At 37.5% G+C, this 24,827-nt stretch overlaps 1 protein-coding gene across 4 annotated transcripts in view; it reads right to left on the bottom strand.

Annotated features, from left to right (window-relative positions):
- PRDM15 (PR/SET domain 15) overlaps positions 1-24,827 on the bottom strand; it is a 171,578-nt gene that overhangs the window by 84,655 nt on the left and 62,096 nt on the right. For all 4 annotated transcript variants that reach the window (XM_072614748.1, XM_072614746.1, XM_072614747.1 and 1 more), the window contains 2 exons: positions 9,649-9,873; positions 7,730-7,853 (listed from right to left, as the gene is read on the bottom strand). In XM_072614748.1, coding sequence (XP_072470849.1) covers positions 7,730-7,853; positions 9,649-9,873 — 349 coding nt within the window. The remainder of the gene's footprint in view (positions 1-7,729; positions 7,854-9,648; positions 9,874-24,827) is intronic.

The raw sequence follows: 24,827 nt of genomic DNA, 5'->3' as shown, positions 1-24,827 counted from the left end.
TTTCTAAACAATGAAGATCCACTAAAAATTCTTAAGCAGGAGGTCAACACAATCAAATCTAAGATTAGAAAAATTAGTCTTGCACTCAAGGGAAAATAGTACAATGGTAATATTATAGGATTTGTTAGCAAATACTTAGGGAAGTGGTAATCATTAAAAGCAAGAAAAGTTTATTAAAAATAGATGATGGTATATTACATTTCCTTTTTAAACATTATTAAGAAGAAATTGTTGAAATAGTAAACTTAGATTTTAATAAGACATTTTACAAAGTGTCTTATTCTGTGCCTTGTTTGGAGAATTGAAGAAATGTGGGCTAGGTGACAAAAAAATTAGATGAACAACTGTTTGAATTATCAGACCCAAAAAACAGAATTAAAGCAACAATGTCAAGCTAGAGAGAGGTCTCTTGTAGAATATTCTGGGCATTTCCCTTTGTTCTACTGTGTTCGAATCAAGATATCTGATCGAGATATTGAAGTACAGACGCAATGCTTATCCAATTTTCAAGTGACATAAAATTGGGAGTGATACATTGGCTGATAAGATCTAAAAAAAGACTTAAAGCAGGACAGAATGATGGCCGGTATCTAATAACGTGAAATTGAAAAGAGATAGAAGAAAGAGAGGCTCTCACTCACTGCTGGGAGAATTGCACACTGGTGATATCCAATCTGTCAGTGCTCTGCAGAAGTTACAAAAATATTCACCCTTTAAAAGAGTTATCAGAGAGGAAAAAGAGTTATCTGTTCACAGAGACGTATAGCAATATTATTTGTGCTTATAAAAAAGCTGGAATCAACCTAAATGTACAATAAAATGGAAGGTGGCAGATAAATTATGGTACACTGACATAACAGGATATTGTTACACAGTTACAATGAGGAAGCATGAACCGCTCTACCCAACCCTTTTACTATGTCCTCTGGCATTCTTGACATGCTCCCTCCTTCCAGCCTTGCCCATCCCTCTGCTTTTCATCATTGGCTTTTTTCTTTTACATTCTTTCACTGAGATCTGGCTCTCCTCTGATTAAGAATCTCTAGCTATCTTTTCCAGAGATGGCTATAGCTTACCTTAAAATCCCACAATGCAGTAATCATGAAGGGGAAGTTGAATACTCTCTGCTTGTCACTGTCATTTCAGACTTTTCCTTAATCTCCTTCAGTCAGCAAACTTTCCTCTTTAGAGGTACAGTAAAATAAAATTTTCCATTTAACAAACAGTAACTATAGTACACACTACACCGCCCACTCCTGTCCTCCACCACGGGTCATTCTACTTTTCTCTAACAGTTTGCACATTTTATCCTTTTCCTCTCCTCCACCAACTCCTGCCTTTATATTGTTATTAAGCCATTTTCAGTCCTATTAGACTCTTGGTGACGCCATTGGGGGTTTTCTTGGCAAAGATAGTAAGAGTGGTTTTGGTCATTTCCTACTTTAGGTTTTTATAGGTGAGGAAACTGAGACAAACAGGGCCACACAGAGTCACACAGCTAATACGTGTCTAAGGCCAGATTTGACTCATGAAGGTGAGTGTTCCTGATTCCAAATCCAATGCTCTATCCACTGCCTTTCCTAGCTACTAAATGTCACCTCTACTCCCTACTAAATAAATTCCAGGGACTTCTTTGTGCTTCTAGGTCAAAATATAAACTCTCCTGTCATTTAAAGTTCTGTACAATCTGATTTTCCTAATTATCTAACCGTACACATCGATTCTTTTGTCCAGTCATTCTGGCATACTTGCCTCTCACACATGATGTGCTACCTTCTGTCTCCCTTTCCACCGGCTGTTCCTATACCTGGAATAATCTTTCCTCTCATTTCTTCATCTTGGAATCTCCTTGATTTACTTCAAGACTCAGCTCAATCAGCACCCTCTATCTGAAGCCTTTTCTGGTCATTCTAGATACTAGTGCCCTCTCTACCAACATTCTTGTTGCTGTTCAGTCGTTTTTGATTGTGTCCAACTCTCTGTGACCCCATTTTGGGGTTTTCTTAGCAAAGATACTGGAGTGGTTTGCCATTCCTTTTCCAGCTCATTTTACAGATGAGGAAACTGAGGTAAACAGGATTAAGTGACTTGCCCATGGTCACACAGCTAGTAGGTATCTGAGGCTGGATTTGAACTCAGGAAGATGTCTCCATATAAATATATACTTTTTGTATATAAAATATACTTATATATATGGACATGTGTTCACCCCCATGACAATGTGCCAAACTGCTAGAGAAAAGCAGAATGACCCAGAGGGGTGTACTACAGTTACTATGATTTGAATAGAAAACTGTATTTTACTGTACCTCAATAAAAGAAAGTGTTCTGACTGATGGAGTGCTTCAGGTTCATAACCTCAGCATTTCAAGGCCTCCTCAACCTTCCTCACCTCACATATTCAATCAGGTGACAAATCTTGCTGTTTCTATATTCACAGCTTCTCTCAGTGTTCCCCTTCTCTCTGCTCACAAAGATACCACCTTAGTTCTGGATCACACATAATGAGAATAACAATAACAGCCGGTATTAATGTAGCGTTTTAAAGGTTTACAGCTGCTTTACAAATAGCATTTCATTCTGTCCTCACAACAACCATGGTAGGGAGGTGCTATTTACCCTCCCATTTTAGAAATGAAATAATTGAGGTGGTAAAAGGCTGGATGACTTACTCAGGGTCCCACAGCTAGTAATGTGGGGGGCTGGACTGGAATTCAGGTCTTCCTAACTCCAAGTCAGAACTCTGTCCAACATGGTCATCTCTTGTCTAGATTACTGCATCAATCTCCTAATTGGTCTCCCCACTCAAGCCTCTCCCCACTCCAATCAATCCACCATACTGCTGCTGAAAAATCTTCCATAAGTGCATAACTGATGATATCCCTTTCTAAATGAATAATTCCAGTTGTTTTCTATTGTGTCTATGATCAGACAAAAGTGCCTCTGTTTAGCTTTTAAGTCCTGCAAACCTTGAACCAACTTATCATTCCAAACTTATTTGTGCTAAGCTGTTATTGTCCTTTTCAATTTTTTTTATAACTCTTTTCTTTCCATTTTTTTATTCTAGCATTCTCATTTAATTTTTAAAGATATTTTCATGCTTAAAAAAACAAACAAAAAAAATCCCTTTCCTTCCTCTCTTCCAGAAGTTCTAGCTGAATTTGTGTGCAAACTGTGTTTTTCACCGAGGCTTTGCTTGTAGCTGTTTTGGACTTATTATCTTCTGCTGGACTAATGGTTTGAGTGTCCCTGTTGCCATGATAGCTTTTTATGGTGGGATTCTTTTTGTTTTGCTCTTATTTCCAAGCCCTCTTCCTGACTCTGGACTTTATGTTAGGGCTAGGCTCTTCACACTTCTCAAGGGAATGTCTAGGCTGGCCTTGTTGCTGCTTTCTTGGGGTACCAGAAAAGGAGGAAAGGAATAAGAATTTATGTGCCAGGCGCTATGCTAAGTGCTTTTCAAATATATCTCATTTGATCTTGACAACAATCCTGAGAGGCAGGTGCTGTTATTATCCCCATTTTATAGCTGAGCAACCTGAGGCAAACAGCAGCGAAATAAGTTGCCCAAAGAGTCACAGTTCATAAGTGTCTGAGGCTGGAATATAACTTAGGTCTTCCACCCTCTGGGCCTAGAGCTCTACCTACTACTGTTTTTAAGGATTTCAGGTACATCTCAGGCCGCAGACCTGAAAACTTTCAGTAGTTCCCTAATTGTCTGATCCAAGGAAAAGCTGGATTTCTGCCCTCTGACCTGAGTTTCAGTCTGAGTAATGGGATTATGGGCTTGGCCTGGCTGGAATTCTAGTAGTCTGCTGTTAGACTCAGCCACTGTCAGTGAGATGGAAAACTCAGCTGGTTCAGAATGACAGTTCTGCGGCTTCCTCTTTGGTCTGGGATTCTTGCCCTGTTCATTCTGCTGCAGGCTTCAGAGAGGGTTAGTTAGAAACTAGAACTTAGTCCTAGACCTACATCCAGGTCCAAGCCACATAGTTGTTGTTTGTTTCTGAATTTCCTCCCTGCTTGTTACATATATATGGTAAAGGGCCAGGAACTTCTCCTTACTCTGGATTGTCTTTCCCTTGGCATAGGTCCCCACCTTCCTCAGTGACTCCGAACTGGATAATGAGTCAATCAGTTAATCAGTCATTATTTATTAAGTACATATAATGAGCCAGGCATGACACCAAGTGCTAGGGATATGAGGACTTCACGGTCTAATTTGCAAAACAAACATATACAAAGGAGCTATATTCAAGATAAACTGGAAATAACAAAGAAAGTGCATTCAATTTAAGGGGGATTGGGAAAGACTTCCTGTGGATGAGATTTTAGCAGAGACTTGAAGGAAATCATGCAAACCAGTAGTCAGAAATGAGGACAGAGAGCACTTCAGGTATGGGGAAAACCAGAGAAAATGTCCAGAGCTAAGAGATGGAATGCCTTATTTGAAGGATAGCCACAATGAGGCCAATGTTACTGAAGTAAGACTTTGTGGGGAGCTTAAGGTAGAAAAAGACTAAAATGGGGGGGAGGGGTATGAAGGGCTCTGAATGCCAAATAGAGAATTTTGTATTTGAACCTGGAGGCAACAGGAAGCCTCTTGAGTCTGTTGAGTATGGGGGTTAGGGAGGTCAGAGCATGCTTTAGGAAAATCACTTTGATGGTTGACTGGAGGATGGACTGGAGAGCGGGGAGATGACAGACAGACCAACCAGCAGGTCACTGCAGCAGTCCAAGTGTGAAGTGATGAAGGTCTTCTGGTTCACACCTATTCCTGCATTGTACAAATCCAGGTCCCTTTAATGCTAGATCTGAGACCTTGTCTTGTCCTGGTACGCAGGCTCTCCCTGAGCCAGCACGTTTGGCATGGCCTATTCCTGGCCCATCCTCAGTGTCCACAGCCTTTGTCCTCTTTCTCCTGATGTCAATCTGGACTTGGATTTCCCAGTCAGAATTCAGTCTGCTTCATTTTCTAGATGTACGTGGAGAAGTTAGGAGGATGAAAAGCTCACAGAACTTCTTCCTTCTACTCTGCCAGTAGGCTCTACCTCCTTTACTGTCACTGAATTTTTAAAAATTAGTCAGTTCCTCAAGTGGACCTGTGTGGTGTAATCAATAAAAATATTCCCTAAAATAAGGTTAATTATTTTATACCTCCACAATGGAGCCTGGGCTAAAGGTAAGTGGAGGCAAGAGCTGTGCTGGAAGCTGCTGATGAAGCAACCCACATGTGACTACCCACACTTTCTGACTCTTGTTTATGTCCTCTCATAAGTCTGTCATGCAAAGTCCATCCAAGGGGAGGGTGCCTTCTTCAATTTCTCTTGATGTAATGTATCAGTCAAGCATAGGAACTGTTTTTCAGTTATCCCTGATATTGCAATATGACCAACTCATCTTTTTCACTCATAACACTTTTGATGCATCCCTTACTTTCACTCTTGATATCTATTTTCAGTTCTTCAGAGATTATGTTTCATGGCTCATAACCATATAATGTCAGGATAAATATTGGTACTGAAAGGAAGGCTATTTGTCTCTGGGAGGCACTTGGGATTTGTAAAGTTTCGCAGTCTCCCAAAGGCAATATAACATGCTATTCTCTTATTGAATTCTGGGTACAAAACTCATGGTCCATCAAACTGCATGCCATTATCTGTACAATAAGCACTCCTTATTGACTTGTTACTTCTGTGAGGATAGTTAGATCGAACTGTTTTGAGTGGACATGGACATCATTTAGGAGTTTCTGTAAATCTAGGTCCAACTGAACAATGTCTTACAAAAATAGAGCATCTGGAGGACTTTACCATCCACAGATAATCCCTTTTCAATGTGGATTCTGTGCTGGACAACTTTTATAACAGTGAACAATTCTGGTGAAGATTTATCTCCCTATTTCATGCCTATTAGTGAGTGATAAGAAAGTTGTCTACAGGCTTATATGTGTTGCTGTACCTTTCAAGGAATCTTAAATAATTTTAATAACTGTATGGGAGATTCCTGTTGGACAAGTGCTTTTAAGGTAGTCTTTTATACTAGAAGACTAAATGCTGTTTTAGAGGTCAAAATATTAAATAAAATAATCTTTTAGAAGATTTCTTTTTCTCTTTCTAAGATTTCTTTTAGAAAATGAATAGGAATGAATATAAAGCCCCCTTCTTATACTTTAAAAAGCACAAATACAAGATGGAAGAGATGTAAATAGAGAGCAGTTCACGTAAAAAAATCTGGAGGTTTTAGTCTACTCCAAACTCAGTGTATCAACAACGTGAAAGAGTAGACAAAGGATATTGCAATCTTAGTCAGATTTAATAAAAATGCAGCATTCGGAAAGAAGAAAACAATATAATTGTATGATTGTAGGAGTATACATTTAGATCCAGAAGAGACTTTGGAGACTATCAGGTTCAATCCCTTCATTCTACAAATAAGGAATCTGAGAATTAGAAATGTAAAATAACTTATTCAAAATGATAAAAAATTCATAACAGAGGTGGCACTGCAATTCAGGTTTTCTGGACTCTCATCCAGTATTCTTTCAACAATTCCATGTTGCCACTTCTAGGTCCTATGCTTTGGTTAGATCAGTCATCAGGGACTGGGGACAATTCTGAGTTCTGATGTTTTTTAAGAGAAACCAACAAACTGGAATGTGTTCAGAGGCTGGAAACTAGAATGGAGAGGAGAGGATAGGGGAACCCTGATACATGAGAATTAGATGGAAGACCCTAGGATATTTACTCACAAGGTAAGAAGGAGAGGTAGGAAAAATGTGATAACTGTCTTCAGTGATTTGGAGCAAACCTCTCATGAAAGAGGCAATGAAATTGTTCTTTGTGGCCCCAGGGGACAGAACTAGGAACAAAGGGAAGTAGCAGAAAGATAGATTAGACTCAATGTAAGGAAACAAACGTGCTAACAATTATGAGTTGTCCCAAAGTGGAGTGATCTGACTTGAGAGGGAACTAATTTCCGCTATTGTAGGGCAGCAAACTGAGGATTTGTTATTGTGGTAAAGTATTATTGTTTAGGTACAGTTTGGAAAAGATTACCTTTGAGGTTCCTGCAACTGACTGAATTCTGTGATTCTGGGATAATGAGATCACAGACAAGGAACAGAAGCAAACTTTTGCAAATATTTACACACATACAGGGCAAAAGAAGGAGGGCAGAAGAGATAAAGAAGAAACATTCAGAGAAGTAGAAAAAGAACCATAAGCATGTGGCCTCACAAAGGACATAGAAAATATATCAAGAGGAAGAAAGTGGTCAGCAGCGTGAAATGATAAAGGAAAATCAAAGAGAATGTGAACAATGAAAAGGCCATTGAATATGTCAAGGAGAAAGCCAATGGTTACTTCAAAAAGGGCAGTTTCAAGAATGTGGGAGGGACAGAAACAAGGATACAAGAGGTTGAAGGAAGAAGGATTGGTGAGATACAGGCAAGTAATGCAGGATACTTTTTCAAGAACTTTGACAATGAAAGGAAAAGAGATGGAATCTTAGTCTGAGTAATTAAAGGACCAACAGAAGGGTTTTGTTGCACAGGGAGACTTAAGTATGTTTGTAACATGTCAAACCCTCCATAATATTAGAAGTGGCCCATTTTCATCAAGTCATTTTGAAGACTGCCTTCTATTTTATAAAAGGAATTCCAGTACTTCTCACTAGGTATCTTAGTCTGTCAGCAACGATAAAACAAAAAGTTTAACCAGTGACTTACTTTGGAACCGAACTGATATCTTTTGTAGTACTGGGCAGCTTTCCTAAGACAATCTCCATAATCCGTTCGTCTGTAGTTGAGTTAAGATCTTCATCAGGAGGGATTTCTGTTACAATTTCTGCCACTTGATCCACCGATAAAGGGGGGGAAATATAAATTATATATATATATATAAAAAATCAAAAACACAAATTATTTGCAAAAATAATAAACAACTTGAATTATCTGGCAAAATATCTGAAACTAAGAAATGTTTATGAAAGCACACTAAAATCATGTGATAACTAGAGTAAGTTTGAATTAAAAAAACAAAACAAACCAAATCACTCAAGGTCAAATTAGTCATTTTGTGGAATCCTGACAGTATGTTATACAGGAAAGCAAAATTAAGTTCTTGCCCTCAAATTGGTTATGATCATAATGAATCAGCACATTTATCTAGTGTTTTAAAACATACAAAGTCTTTTCCTTATAACAACTTTATGAAATAAATAGCATAATGATTATATTCATTTTTCAATAGGAGGAAACTGAAACTCTGAGTCTTGTGACTTTTCCGTGATCATGATCCTAATATCAGGTCCTTAATTTAGGCCCTCTAACTTCAAATTCAGTGTTCTTTTCACCATGTTATTCTGCTATAAAGTAAATTACATTTTAAATCCATAAGTTAATAAAGTTAAGTTAATAAAACTAAAAGACAAAGAAATTATTTTTCCATATCTGCCATAATTCATTATGACATCAGGCATATAAATTACAATGAATGTTTGTATTTTTAAAAGATGGAGATATTCTAATTCCTTCTACTCAAAGCTACCAAAAAGAATTTCAAATGTATACTCCTGGAAAATCTTTGGGCTTTATAAATGTGTATTAAGATGATTAAGGAGAATCTGTAGCTAAGTAGTTTTGTTTTTAAAATGTTCAAAACAAGAAAATCTATAGTAATAGAAATTGGAATAGATAATGTCATCTCCAAACCTTATTTTAGATACTAGTTTTGATCTTCTCCCCCTGTTAACAGTAGGAAAATTACTGAATGTTATAGAATCATAGGATCATGCATCAGAGATTTTGTGAAAAGTAAATTTTATTATATTTTTCTTTCTTTACGCCCTTCTTTTCTGGTACATGAAAGACTACCATCCATACAACAGGTTACACAAAGAAAAAGCCAGAGAACTGGGTAATGTGCAAGCTGGAAAATCAATCCCTATGAAGCACACTGGTTGAACACCCTAGAAAAACCTTAAGTGGAAAATTTCAGAAACTGTAGAATATATGTGCAAACAAAATAATCTAATTAGGCTGCTGAGCCCGAATTTGGTAAATTGAAGGCCACTGGTCCCATTTTAAGAAATTTGAAAACCATAAAGTCCACAATAACACCTAATAGACACAATTAATATGCCTATTCCCCTCACATATAAGAAGCTGAAACGTACAGTGGGAAAAACCCTTGGTTTGGTGTCCGCAGATCGCTGCAGCTGAAATCTTGGCTCTGACAGCTGCAAGTCTGTTAGCTAGTCATTTAAAACTCTCCAAACCTGAGTTTTCTTGTCTATAAATGACTAAAATAATATTTCTTATTACATAGGATTGCTATAAAGAACGCACTCTGTCAAGCAAACTTACAAAAGAAATGTGTTGTTTGTTATTATTTCTGGTGTTTTTACAATGACTTCATGACTCCAGTCTCTATCCCCTCTGATCAGTCTATACAGCAGTGCCAGAAAAATCTTTTAAAAATACTGCATTACAGACATCGCTAAGAACCTCAGTTTCTTCATCTGTCAAACGAAAGCCCTGGCTAAATTATTTCTCTGAAGTCCTTTTCATCTTTAATGTCTCTGATCCCAAGAAATGGGACTCTACTAAGGATCAAATTGGCAACCATTTCATGAATCAGCACTCACCTTCTGGTTCCTTGTCTTCAATGATGACAAGAGGTGGTTCGCCTTTGGAAGTTTTGGGTTTTTTGCCTCTTCGGGGCTTTTTCTTTGGTTCTCTGTTGGCACTGCCACTTTCAGAAACAACAGGTGTATCCTTAGAAAGTATCTCTATTTCTTTATCTGCAGCTATTTCATTATGGCTGGCTGGAGGCATGCCTTTGATTTGTTCCAGATGACTCAATACATGTTCTATAAAAAGAGTGAAACAATCAGGAAATACTGTGTATTTCAATAGAATTAGACCAGATGATCTCTGAAATCTCTTCTAATGTTAATAATTTTTCTATGTGCAAACATAAATATTATTCTGCCAGCATTCCCCCTAATGTCATTAGCCTGGAAGATCACTCTTTGTTTTCGTTTTCCTGAAAGGCAGCATACTACACAGTATTTTCTACTACTTAGTAGAAAAACTTGAAATCAAGAGAACTAGATCTGAATTTTGTCTGAGACAAGCACTAGCCTTGTGACCCTCCTTACTGGACTTCCAACATCACCTTACGGCTCTAAATCTGATTCTACGGCATTGCTTAACGTTTCAGAGGTTCAGTTTTGTTATTTGTAAAAGGAAGAAGAAATAGTTTTTCTACTTGCAGAGCTATCGTTGGGAAAATACTTCATAAACCTTCAACAAGTATATGAATATGATTTATTATCGTTATATTGTTATTAGAGAAAAAGGTACGCCCTTCACAAAAAGACTAATTACTTCTAAAAACAAAAAAAGTCACACAGATATCAAGGTTAATTCTCCTTCATGTAAAACAAATTGTTTGCCTAAGTTTGCATCACATTACTGCTGCAACATTTAGAACTTTAAGTATTTTAAATTTTAACTTTTTAACTTTTAAGCATTTTCTAACCACCCATAGTTGAATTTTTTTTTTGCATGTTGTCTCCCCTAGTTAGATGAACAATTTCAGAGAACTATTTAGCCTTTTCTGTTTGTATCCCCAAGCCCTTAGCACAATGCTAACAGCTTCTTTTTCAATCATTCATTCGTTCATTCACAAAATTTTTGAAAAGTTGCTTTACTTGTTTTAAATATTATCAGTTACAGAGATTGTTTTCCTGACATTGAACCAAACTTGTATGCTTGATGTAAATCCAATTTGATCATAAGGAATAATTCCTTAGATAAATTACTATTGTAAGTTTGACAGGATTTATTTTTGTTTTGAATCAATATTGATTAATGATATTCCCATACAGTTCTCTTCTCCTTCCTTAGCTTAGGTATTAGAATAATATTTGCCTCTTAAAAGGAGTTATAGAGTGCTTTCTTTCTCAATCTTTTGAGAATAGCAATAGTATTAATTTGGTTGGTTTTTTTTAACTTTGATAGAATCCTCTTGTGAATCAATCTATCAGGACCAGGAGGTTGTTCTCTGGCAGTTCCTTTACAATAGCCAGTTCTATTTCCTTTTCAGATACTGAATTATCTAAGATATCCATTTGGTCTTCTGTTCATCTCGGTACTTTTGAAGGTAACCTGTTTTTCTTCTGTTCTCAGTGTTGTTAACTACTATGCATAACAGGTTCTGATAATTTTTATTTCTTCAGGTTTTCTTGTAATTTCACCTTGTTCATTTGCAGTTTTGGTCATTTGTGTTTCTGAACTCTTCCTTTTAATCAAATTTGTTAAAGTTTACTAGTCTTGTTGGTATTTCAAAGAACCAGCTTTCATTTTTGTTAATAGCTTCTGAAGTGTTTATTTCCAATTTATCTGTTTGTCCCCTAAATTTCAATATCTCTTTTTTTGTGCTTTTTTGGGGGCAATTTGTTGAGTTTCTAGTTCTTTCAAGGTACATTCAAGTTAGTATTTAATTAATGCATGTTTCTAAACAGATACTACTTTTCCCCATAAGGCTCTTTTAGCTTCAACTCAGAAAGTCTGATATATCATTTATCTTTGTCATTATTTTTTGCACAACTATTTATTAATGTTTTCTCCCAATTATATGTAAAAACAATTTTTAACATCTGTTTTCTTTGAGTTCCAAGTTGTCTTCCTCTCTATGTCCCCCCACTCTCCCCCTCATTAAAAAGGTATGCAATCTGATATAGCAAAACACATTTCCATGTTAGTCATGATGTGAAGACAAAAAGAAAACCCAAGAAAAATAAAGAAAAGGTATAATTCCACCTACATTTATACTCCTTCAGTTCTTTCTCTGGAGATGGATAACATTTTTTAAAAAATAAATCATATTTTTAAAAATAAATCATAAGTCCTTTAGAATTGTCTTGGATCATTGTAACGCTAAGAGCTAAGCCATCACAGCTGATCATCACACAGTGTTGATGTTACAAGACACAATGTTCTCCTGGTTCTGCTCATTTCACTTTGCAGCAGTTCATTTAAGTCTCTCCAGGTTTTTCTGAGAGCATCCTGTTCTTCATTTCTTATAACACAATAGCATTTCATCACAATTATGCACAATAACTTATTCAGCCATTTCCCAATTGATGGACATCTCAATTATCAATTTTTCAACATCACTAAAAAATACTGCTATAAATTTTTTTGTACAAACAGGTTATTTTCCTTTGTTTTTTATCTCTTTGGGACACAGACCTAGTAGTGGTATTGGTCAAAGGGTATGTGTGGTTTTATAGCACTTTGGGAATATTTCCAAATTGCTCTTCTGAACGGCTGAACCAAGAACACAACTTCACCATTAGTGTCTCAATTTTCCCACATTCCCTCCAGCATTTGTCATTTTCCTTTTCCATATTAAGCCAATCTGATAGGTGTGGGATGGTAGCTCAGAGCTGTTTTAATTTGCATTTCTCTAATCAATAGTAGAGCATTTTTTATATGACTGTAATATTTTTTCATATGACTATATGAAAACTTTGAAAATTGCCTATTCATATTCTTTGACAATTTATCAACTGAGGAATGACTCTTATTTCTACAAATATGACTCAGTTCTCTACATATTTGAGAAATGAGGTCTTTATCAGAGAAACCTACTTTAAAAAATTTTTTTAAGTTTTGATTACTATGTATTTTCCTCCATTCTATTGCCCCATTTATCCTACTCTCTCTCTCTCATTTCACCATGTTTGTTCTCAAATGGTCTACTTCTGATTTTTACCTCCCCCAACACTATTAGCCCACACATTGCCCCTCTCCTCCATGCCTTATCCCTTTATCCCTGCTTTCCTATATAGTAAGAAAGATTTCTATACCCAACTGAGTATGTATGATATTCCCTCTTCAAGTCACTTCTGTTGAGAGTAAGGTTCACATACTCCCTCTCCCCTGCCTCCCCCAGTCTTACCCTCTACTGTAAAATCTTTTTCATACTCTTTTGTTAGACAATTTACCCCATTCTACCTCTCCCTTTCCCCTTCTCCCAGGACATTCCTTTTTCTCACCCCATAATTTAATTTCTTTTAGATAATCATCCCATCATATTCAACTCATGCCCATGCCCTCTGTGTAGACTCCTAGCTGCCCTAATGATGAGAAAATTTTTAGGAGATACGAGTATCATTTTCCCATGTAGTAACAGAAACAGTTCAACCATATACTTCCTCATGGTTTCTTGTTTTTGTGCATCTCTTCAATCTCGTACTTGAAAGTCAGATTTTCTATTTAGTTCTTATATCCTTTTATTTTATACTGAATATTATACTCAGGTGATTCTTGGTTGTAATCCTAGCTCCTCTGCCCTCCAGAATATCATATTCCAAGACCTCTGATCTTTTAATGTAGAAACTGCTAAGTCTTGTGTTATCCTAACTGTGGCTGCCCAATATCTGAATTGGTTGGGGTTTTTTTTGGCTGTTTGCAGTATATTCTCCTTGACTTAGGAACTCGGGAATTTGGCCATAATACTTCGAGGAGTTTTCACTTTGGGATCTCTTTCAAGAGGTAACTGGTGGATTCTTTTAATTTCTATTTTACCCTCATAAGTAAACCTCGTAGGAGTTCTAGAATATCAGGACATTTTCCTTGATAATTTCTTGAAAGATGATATTTAATTTCTTTTTTTTTGATAATGGTTTTCTTAAAGTCTATAATTCTTAAATTATCTGTTCTAGATCTATTTTCCAAGTCAGTTGTTTATCCAATGAGATATTTCAAATTTTCTTCGTTTTTGTCTTACTGTTTCTTGATGACCAATTCTAGTTCTTGAGGAATTATTTTCTTTGGTGAGCTTTTTGTACCTCCTTTTCCATCTGACCCATTCTGCTTTTCAAAGGATCCTTCTCTTCATTGGATTTTTATGCCTCTCCTACTATTTGACCTATTCTGTTTTTTAAGGGGTTATGTTCTTCAGCATTTTTGTCTCCTTTACCAAGCTGTTGACATTTTTTTTTCATAATTTTCTTGCATTGCTCTCATTTCTCCTTCCAGTTTTTCCCCTAACACTCTTACTTGATTTTTAAAATTCTTGAGTTCTTCCACAGCTTCAGACCAATTCATATTTTTCTTTGTGGCTTTAGATGTAGCAGTTTTGATTTTGTGTTTTGATCTTCCCTGTCACCTAGTAAATTTTTATGGTCTTTTCTGCTGTTTGCTCATTTTTTCCTAGCCTATTTCTTGACTTTTAGCTCTAAGCTTAAGTGGAAATCTGCTTCTAGAATGGAGGGGGCACTGTCCCAAGCTTCAGGCTTTTTGTGTAGTTATCTTTAGAGATAATTCTGAGTACCTATAAGTTTTCAGTTCATCGTATGGTGTGTTTACTACTAGGAAGAGGTGTATTGACTATTCTCCTGGTCTGTGCTCTGATCTATGAGCTACTTCAAGCACTCATTTCTGCCCGGAGCTATGACCAGGGTCCCAGCAATCTTGCAACCACAAGCTCTGGTGTGCTAGAGCTATTGCTCACCCTGGGACTGAGCCTCAGGACTGCCACCCAGAGCCATGTATGTGCAATGCAATCCTGTCCCTGCTGCCAGCAAAGGGGCTCTTGGAATCTCCTGACCTGTTTTCTGACTCCCTTATCATCTGTGGGCCAAGGGGTCTGGAAACCACCACTGATTCAGTCACTGCCAAAGCTTACTGATGGTTTACTGGGGCATGGCCTGTGTTCCACTCTTACTGCAACAGATCTTTCCTGCTGACTTTCTAAGTTGTCTTGAGCTGTGAAATTGCTTCACTCCATCCTTTTATGGATTTTGATGCTACAGAATTTTTGAGGCACTATTTAAAATTGTTTAAAGGGGTTTTGGGGAGAGCTCAGGCAAATCTATGCCTTTTCTCTGCCATTTTGGCTCTGCTCTCCCATAATTATTATTTCTAAGATTTGTTTTTTGACCTACTCATTATTTAGGACTTCATTATTAAGTCTCCCCATTGAGGTCTGTGTATCGTTTTATGTTCTTTAAACTGATTACCATTTTTACCATGTTATAGCCTATAAAAGATGTCTTCACTATTTCTACTTTTTTAGATTTATTTGCAATATCTCTATGCCTTATCTCTATGTGGTGAATTTCTGTAAAAGTTTCATTTAATGATGACTTTACTCTTAATTGAATATGAAGTAAGAAACACATCACACCACATTTTCTTCTATGTTCAGGACAGAAGTAACTGACTACATAACAAACAGTTTAAGTAACTTAATCCTTAAGAATCGGTAGATCAAAGAACAAACCATGGAAACAGAAAACTTCATCAAAGAAAATGACAACAAGAGACAATATAATAAAACACAGAAATTGTCAGTCAGTTGTTTTTCAGTCATGCCTGGCTCTTCATGACCCCATTTAGGGTTTTCTTGGCAAAGACACTGGAGTGGTTTGCCATTTCCCTCTCCAGCTCATTTTTACAGATGAGCAAATTGCAGCAAACAGGGTTAAGTGATTTGCCCAGGGTCACACTTCGAGTAAGTGTTTGAGGCCAGAACTCAAAAGCCAGAAGACTCCAGAACTGGCACTCCATTCACCACATCACCTACCTGCCCCTAAAATGTAAAAAACAGGGACACTAAATACCACTGGCAAAGATGTAAATTGGTCTAGCCATTCTAGAAAGCAATTTAGAATTATCCACCCAAAGCCACTAAACAGGGGTTCTAACAGTTTTTTGGTATCCTTAAACTTTTTCTGTCTGCTCTGGCAATCTGGTGAAGCTGGACCACTTTTCAGAAAAAAAATTTTTTAAATGCTTAAGTTATACAGAAATGCACAAAATACAAAGGAAACTAAATATACTACAATAGTCATCTATAAAACATGTTTAAGAATCAAAGGAGAACTCAAACAATAAATATTTATTAAGGGCCTACTATGTGCCCGATATTGTGCTAAGTATGGGGATACAAACAAGAAAAAAAAAGTCCCTGCCTTCGAAGTGCTTAGAATGTAATGGAGGAGAAAACATGAAAACAAATATATATAACGTAAGCTACTTACAGGAGAAATAGCTTAATTTATAGAGGGAAAGCAATGGACTTGAGTGGATGGGAAAGCTTTCCTATAAAAGGAGGGATTTTAGTTGGGATCTAAAGGAAGCAAGGGAGGTCAATAGTCTTAGCAAAGGAGGGAAAGCATTCCAGGCCTGGGGGATAGCCTGAGAAAATGCCCAGAGCTGAGGAAGAAGCCCCTTGTTTGTGGAACAGCAAGGAGGCCAGTGTCACTGGAATGAAGGGCACTTGTTGGGAAGTAAGGTGTAAGATTAGAAAAGTAGGAGGTGGCTAGCTTATGCAGGGCTTTGAATGCCAGAGCACTTTGAATTCCATCCTGGAGGCCATAGGGAGTCACTGGAGTTTATTGAGTGCAGAGATGGGGATAGGGACACAATCAGACCTGTACTTTAGGAAAATCACTTTAATGAATGAATGGAAGGATGGATTACACTGAGTGTGGAAAGAATTGAGGCAGGCTAACCCAAAAGCAGGTTATTATAATAGTACATGTGTGAAATAATGAGGACCTACACTATATCTGAGAGATGTTACAAAGATGAAACCAACAGGCCTTGGCAACACCTTGGATACGGAGGGGGAGAGGGGTGATGAGAAATAGGGAGGAATTCAAGATGACTCCTAGGTTATGAATCTGAAGGACCAGGAGGTAGTAGAGGCGGTTAGTAAGAAAGATGTTTTGAAGAAACATAATTTGAAAAAATTATGTTTTGGACATAATGAGTTTAAGATGTTGGCAATTTGAGATATCTGAAAGGCAGCTGAAGATGTGAGACTGGAGATCAGCAGAGAGATTGGAGCAGACAGGGAGATTTGAGAATCAACAGCACAGAGACCATAATTAAATCTCTAAGAGCTGATGAGATCTGCAGGTGAAGTAGTAGAGGGAGAAGAAGGAAGGCGCAGGACAGAACCCTGATGTAGACACCTACAGTGAGAGGATGCGATCTGAAGGAAGAGCCAGCAAAAGAGACAGAAAATGAATAGATGAGAACCAGGAGAGAGTCGAGCCCCAAAAACTTAGAAAGAAGAAAGTACAAATGAGAGAATGATCAACGGTGTCAAGGGCTTCAGAGAGGTCAAGGAAAATGAGGATTGAGAAAAGGTCACTGGATTTGGCTACTAATCGTTGGTAAATTTAGAGAGAGAAGTTTCAGTAAAAACGATAAAGTAAGATGTCAGATTACAATGGGTTAAGAAGAGAGTGAGAGGAGAGAAAGTGGAGGTACCTATTGTGAATGTCCTTTTTAAGAAACTATGGCCCCTTAGCTCCAAAAGACATAAGCGATATAGGACAACAGTTGGCAGGGATGGAAGGAGCAAGAAGGGTTTTTTAGGGTTGGATTTTGTTTGGCTTTTTTGAGGATGGGGGAGACATAGGCATGTTTGTAGGCAGGAGAGAAGCCAGTAGATAAGGAAAGATTAAAAATAAGTGAAAGAGTGGGGATGACAGGAAGGACAATCTGTTGGAAGAGGAAAGGTGGAACAGAATCACTTGAACAAGTAGAGGGGTTAGCTTTGATTGGGAGTAAGGCCACTTTTGTCATGTGAGACGGGGTGAAGGAGGGTATAGCGGCAGAAGGCAGCTACGTGATGAGATGAGAAAGAGGAGAGAAAAGGGAGCTCACTGCAAATGGCTTTTAAAATATGAGGCAAGTTTCTCAGCTGAGAGACAGTGGCCATGGGAGGTTACAGGAGGGATGAAAAGATTTGGAAGAGCCAAGGCAGTAAGATAATGAGTTGATAAGGGAAATATCTAGCTATTGAGCTAGGTGCTATCTAGCAAGCTAGCATCTACATAGTGCTTTAAGGTAGGCAAAGACCTATACAAATATTATCTCATTTCATTCTTCGAATTATCCTGGGAGGCAGGTGTCACCATCTTCTGAAGCAACAGAAATTGAAGTGATTTGCCCAAAGTCACACAGTTAGTAGATGTCAGCCCAAATCTGGTGACTCCAGGTCCACCATTTTATCTATTGCTAAACTGATTTATAAATATTCATATTTATAAAGTAGAGACAAGTAAATAATAAAGTAACCATCACAAAACAACTGAAAACAAACGTTGCAAACTTATAAAGAACAAGTTTATCCACAAAGAAGAGACAAGAGTATGGACCTCTCCCCACTCCTCTGGAGGCAGGTGGGGAAGGGGGTAGGTGTAAAGCAGTGTGTGTGTGTGTCTGTGTGTGTGTGTGTGTTTGCGCATGTGTGTGTGTGTACACACACACACATACAGACACACACACTCAACTTTTATATATTGATTCAGTTTTGTTGATTTTTTTCCCTCTTCCTCTTGTTCTTTTAAAAAATATTCGTTACATACTATGAGTGTGAAGTGTTGGGGAGAAATACAGGAGGAAATTTAGTTGATGTAAAAGCAAAAGATATCAATAAAAACTCAACATAAAGAAATACCTGAGAACTCCGGTCAATACAATAGTCAACTATAATTTCAGAGAACTGATAATGAAGCTTGCAATCCACATCTTCATAGAGAAGTAATGGATTTGAGATACAGAATAAAGTATTCTTTTTCAGATATAGGCAAAGTGGGAATGTTTTCCTTGATTAATATTTATTACAAGGGCTTTTGTTTCCTTCCAAGTGGAGGTGGGGGGCAAGAGAAGGTAGGTATGGGGAGATGAAGGATGGCAGGAAGGAAGGGAAGGAAAAAAGAAAAGAAGGAAGGAAGGGAGTTTATAGGATCATAGATTTAGAGTTGGAATTGTCTTTAGAAAATATCTAGTTACAACACTCATTTATTGCAGATGAAGAAAACAGATTTAGAGAGTTAAATGACTTACTCAAGGCCACACAAATCATAAGGGACAATTCCCCTCAATCTAGTGCTCTTCCCACTGGGTTGCTACTTGAAAAAAAGCACTTCTATGCATGTAAATGAAATATCACAGAACTTTGTATGTGTGTTCATCCTTCGTTGCTGAAGAAGACCATACCATCAGAGAAATAATGGTGTGACTTGCACTTGACTTTGTTTTGAGTGAGGGGAGGGCTGTGCAGGTCACCAGCCTCACTTCTCCTCCAGTCATCTGAATCCAGTGATCAGATATTCATCAGGATGACTTGAGATGACCCAGGATGAGGCAATTGGGGTTAAGTGACTTTCCCAAGGTCACACAGCTAGTGAATGTCAAGTGTCTGAGGTGAGATTTGAACTCAGGTTCTCCTAACTCCTGAACTGGTGGTCTATCCACTGCACCACCCAGCTGCCCCCACAGCACTTTACTCATACAGGGCAGAATCACTAACCTAAGTAACTTTTACCTCCACTTAGAAAGTTTAGATGTCCATGACAGAGGAATGAAATATGCACAGGTTATAGCAAAAACAGAAAATCATCCCAAATTAACCTAGTTCTGCAGTAATCTGTCTTAAGCCTAGGTATATAACTAAAAAAGGAGGAAAGAAGGCAGGAAAAGAGGGCCTCTGGCAACATTTGTGAGTTTGGTTGCGACTGTGAAAGGAAAACAATTTAGCTGTACTGAACTATGCTCAACCTTTTTCCTCCAGTCCTTCGCCTTCCTTATTCCCTATCTGTTCCTTCCTTCAAGAGAACACACTTGAAGAAGGGAGAGTGAAGCGCTATTTCTACATGGACAGGTCCTTCCAGATGTAATCTCAGAGTAGTGGTAACAGCAGCCACAGTGTAGTTCACTTTGTTGGCTTCAGTTATTTTATTTCTTTTGTAAAGACAGACCTGTTATCCCTTATACAAGTTCTCCTGGGGGCTGTTCCTGCTCCAATATATGCTATTTTTAATTTCCTTGGCTGAGTTGTCCTTCTATAAGAATTCAAAATTACTTACAACAGTGGTTCTAGCAGGCAGATCAGTAATTTTACTTTATTATGTTCATGGAAAAAATTTATTAACACCAACAGGAGGAGGCATTTGTACAGAATTTTAAGTTTTATGAAAAGCTTTCTATTAAATTATCTTATTGGATCATCTAAAAAAATACTATAAATATTACTATGCCCATTTTACAGAAAAGAAAACAGAGGCACAGGGAAATAAGGTGTCGTGTACAGGGCCACACAACCTGTTATGTGTTAGAGTAAAGATACCAACTCAGGACTTTCAAAATAACAAGTTCAGTATGATTTTCCATTATTTGTTGCTTCTCAAATTGGCAATCAAGGGCTTATACCTAACATTCTATAGAAATAATCCTAAATACATATCTCATCAACCATTTAATCAATTATGAAATATATTTATATACTGTAAGACTTGATAGGATGTGCATGTTGACTAAATAGGATGTAGACGCCAACCATATAAAATGACATTTAATATGATGCAGTATTGCAGTGCATATTGATGTTACTTGCTGCCATATTCTTTACTGCCTTCCCCCTCACCACCCACTCCCTAACTCCTTAAGTAACAAAACAAAACCAAAGGTGAAAGGGCATCCTCACAAAGGTCACAGAAGAGTTTCTTCTGGTAGACACCAGCATGCACATTTGAAGATGTGCTAGGAAAGGTTTTGAACCATTTGATAGTTTTATGATAAATTAATCCATATGTTTGGGCATACACATGTGTATACACATACGTATGTGTCTATTTATGTGACAGTGAGTATGTATGTTATTCAGTTGTTTTAGTTGTATCCAACTCTTTGCAACTCCATATTTTTTGGGCAAAGATACCGGAGTAGTTTGCCATCTTCTCTAGCTCATTTTACAGATGAAGAAACTGAGGCAAACAGGATTAAATGACTTGCCAGGCTCACGTAGCCATTAAGAATTGAAAATAGGTCTTCCTGACTCCAGGCCTGGTATCCTATCTACTGCACCACCTATCTGCCCTGTGTATAACTTTTCTGCTTTCTTGTGCTGTTTTCTAATTAGCACTGTCACTGACAGGGTCACACTTTAATACATGGTGATCCAACAGGCACAGCTCAGTTTTGAGCATTAATAGCTTAAAACTGGGATAGCCTCTACTTCACAGAGTCCATTATTTCCTCCACATGAGTATTTTCTTCAACACTATAGCTTCAATTCATCCACATCACCTTATCCTGAGGATGCTTTCTTCCAAGTCCTCCCATAAACTCTCTATATAAGTTCCATCCAGGGTGCTACAGGGCCAACTCTACATCTTAAAAGTTTATGGGTAACAGTACAACATTCAGTGTCTGCATTTTATCTACTGCTTTGTCTCGACTGGGAATCTATTTATCCTTTACTTTCACAAGACTAGTCTATATCTTTTTTCAAATTGTTTCTTTGCGTAAAAATATTTCTTATATCCCTTTTCAAATGCTAGTTATTGTTGGTAATAAGTAACAGCTTATTTGTCTTTTCGTTGCTATTTGTGTCACTCATATTTTCAATTCTTTGGAGACCTTTCTAATGATTCACATGCATAGAGTATCACAAGAAGAATATTGGTAATTAAAAGATGGGACTGCATGTTAAGGAGGAGCTTGGAATCCCTGAAAGCCCTGTGTAGTTTCCCATACGCAATCCAGCACATTCTCTCCTCTTTATTCAGTTGAAGGCTGTGCTCACCATCAATACTCAGTACATGAGAATGCATGTCATGATGAAGTAATAATCTTCAATCCAACTGCATATCCTAATCTCAACAACAGTCATTCTTCATCTATTTGGCGTTTCCTGTTCTGATTGACAGGCTGAACTCTTTTGAGTGGTTGTGTGTTCTTACTGAGGATATTCCATCCAGGGGTGGGGAACCTGCAGCCTCAAAGCCACATGTGTCCTTCTAGGTCCTTGGGTGCAGCCCATTGACTGAGTCCAAGTTTAATAGAACAAATCCTTTTATTAAGGGAATTTGTTCTGTGAAATTTGGATTCAGTCAAAGAGTTGCATCTGAGGATCTAGAGGGCCACATGTGCCCTGTAGGTCACAGGTTCCTTACCCTTGTATTTATATAATCCAACAGCTTAATAGAATTAGCATAATCCACAATATGAGCATCTGGGGACCCCTCCATTTTTAAGGAATCCCTCCTGCTATTTATGCTCAAACTGCAGATTGATGGTCTTTTTAGAAGGGACTCAAAAAAACGTTATCTCTATTTTCAAGGTTATCAGTGAAAATGAAGTGCTCCTTTTACACAACACAATGACATAAAAACAAAGGAGGAAAAGGATCTAAAAAGGCAAAGAGAAATTCTGACCTGTGTCAAGTGGTTAGAAAAATGTTACACCGAAAAGAAAGGGAAGGACTAGTGAAATCTGGAAGCAAAATATTAAATAAACATGAGGTCCTCAACAAACAGGAGAGATGCGCTGCAGGATTCAAAAAGGTCAAGTGTTGACTCATTTATCAGAAGGCAAGACAATGGAATCCAAAAACTATAGGACTAAGAGTCCTATACTAAGAGTATAGGACTAAAATTTGCTGTAAAATTCTAGAAAGTATTATTACAATGGTAACAACTTAATATCTAGAAAAGGAAATAGTGATCACAATCAAATTGTTCCTTCTGATCATGTTGTTTTTATCCAATACAGTCATGGCAGTCTAACCTAATTCCCTTTTGGAAAGGATTTCTAGAATGGTTCCCTCAAGGAACTGCTAGAGACATAATATAACCTGATTTTCTGCAAGGTATTTGACAGACTCTCTTGTGCTTTTCATAGGTACAAGATGAATGTTGGTTACTGTGAATAAGCCCGAAAACTGTTATTTAAAAAGAATTATCTCCTCTATAATCTTTATTGCAGCATTACTGGTAATTACCAAAAAATTGCAATCTAAGCAATCTAAAAGTCCAATAATAGGGGATTGGTTAAATAAATTGTTGTATATTAATAAGAAGTAGTATAGCATAGTGGTCAGGACTACCTGGGTCCAAGTCCCACCCCAAGGCAAGCCACTTAACTTCTCAGTGTTCCCGGCAACTTTAGAAGACTTTAAGTTGCTAAGTACCAGTTAATCAAATATGGGGGGTAGGGTGGAAGAGGAGGGGCTTGGTTCCCTAACTTAGGAGCTATATAAATTAAACCACAGAACCAAAAAAACAACAAAAATGAATCCACTAATCTAACACAATAGTATAATCACAATGAATAACTATAAAAAAATGTGAAAATGTTTATGAAATAGTATGAAACAAAACAAGAAAAGGCAAAACAGAAGAGACCCTACTATGATGTATAAGAGTGATGAATGGGAATAAATGAGAAGCATCCCGATGCAGACATAGAGAAGTGATGAGGATGTTGTTATGCACTGAGATTCATTTATTCATAGCTGCAAGGCAAATCTTGGTTTCATATACTATGAGTCTGACCTTGGCCAAGTCATTGAACATGCTTTATCTTTCCACTATTGTCGCCTGTAAATTTGATGATCATAACATCTAAATCTTTAAGTCATTGATTAAAAGGTTCAAATGTACAAGATTAATCAAAGGCAGGATTTAGGACCCAAATGAACTCAGCTTCTAGGTGGTCAATTGTCATGTCTATACTGATGATTCTCAGATCTGTTTATCTAGTCCTAACCACCAGTCTCACCCTTTCCAACTGCCTAAATAGCCATCTTAAATTGTATGTCTTTTAAACATTTTAAGTTCAACATGTCCAAAACTGAATTCATTATCTTTTCCCCAAAATTCTCTCTTCCTACCTTCCTTATCACTATTAAGGGTACCCCCCATCTTCCCAGGTTGTTCCCTGCCTCAAATGTCTCTTGACTCCAGGCCATCCTCCATTCAGATGTCAAAGTGATCTTTCTTGAGTGCAGGTCTGCTTATGAGTGACTCCCTGTCACCTCCAGGGTCAAATATAGAATCGTCTGCTTGGTACTTCAAACTACCCTTACCTTTATAATTTTCTTATACATTATGCACCCCATACTCTGCAATCCAGTAACATTGGATTCTTTGTTATTTCTCAAACAAGACACTCCATCTCTTAGCTCTTGGCATTTTCAATGGCTGTCCCATAGGCCTGGAATAGTTTCCCTCCTCACTTCTCTAGTTTCCTTCAAGTCCCAGGTAAAAATTCCACTTTTTATAGGGAGCCTTTACCAAACTCTCTTCATTCTAGTGACTTTCCTCTGATGATGATTTCCAATTTATTTTGTATATAGCTTGCTTATACACACTTGTTTACATGTTGTTCCACCCAAAGACTATAAGCTCCTTGAGGACAGGGAGAGTCTTTTGCCTTTCTTTGTATTCTCAGTGCCTAAAACAGTTCATGGCACATGGTAGAAGCTTAATAAGTATTTATTGACTGAATGACTAACAACTTTTAGTTAATTGTGCAACATAAATAAAATTTGTTGTTGAAAATGATTTACAAAAGACTACCTGCTCCCTTATCAATATATACGTAGATAGTTCTCATAAAAGATTTTATGGACTACGGACTGATGGTTATTGACATCATCTTGATCTCATTTTTGCTGGAATAATATGATGATTCCTTACCCCCACTCAATCATTTGTTATATTCAGATATCTTGAAAGTCAATTCCTCAAATCTTTCAAAATTGTCACCTCCAATATGTTTAAGTCCTTGTCTCCTCTCTTCTCTTCAGAGAGATTGTGTCCTTGGCTTTCTTCCCTCTTGTACTTATTTTCCATCTCTCCCTCTCTACTGGTTCATTTCTTATTGCCTACAAACCTGACCATGTCTTTCCATCCTGGAAAAATCCCCATTGTATCCATCTATCTCCACCATTATATCTCTTTTGCCCTTTGTAGCTAAACCCCTCAAAAAGGCCATCTACAAC

Source organism: Notamacropus eugenii, chromosome 5 (assembly GCF_028372415.1).
Source record: "Notamacropus eugenii isolate mMacEug1 chromosome 5, mMacEug1.pri_v2, whole genome shotgun sequence".
Lineage (NCBI taxonomy): Eukaryota > Metazoa > Chordata > Mammalia > Diprotodontia > Macropodidae > Notamacropus > Notamacropus eugenii.
Note: the sequence above shows the minus strand (reverse complement) of the source record. Positions and strands in the feature narration are given on the sequence as shown.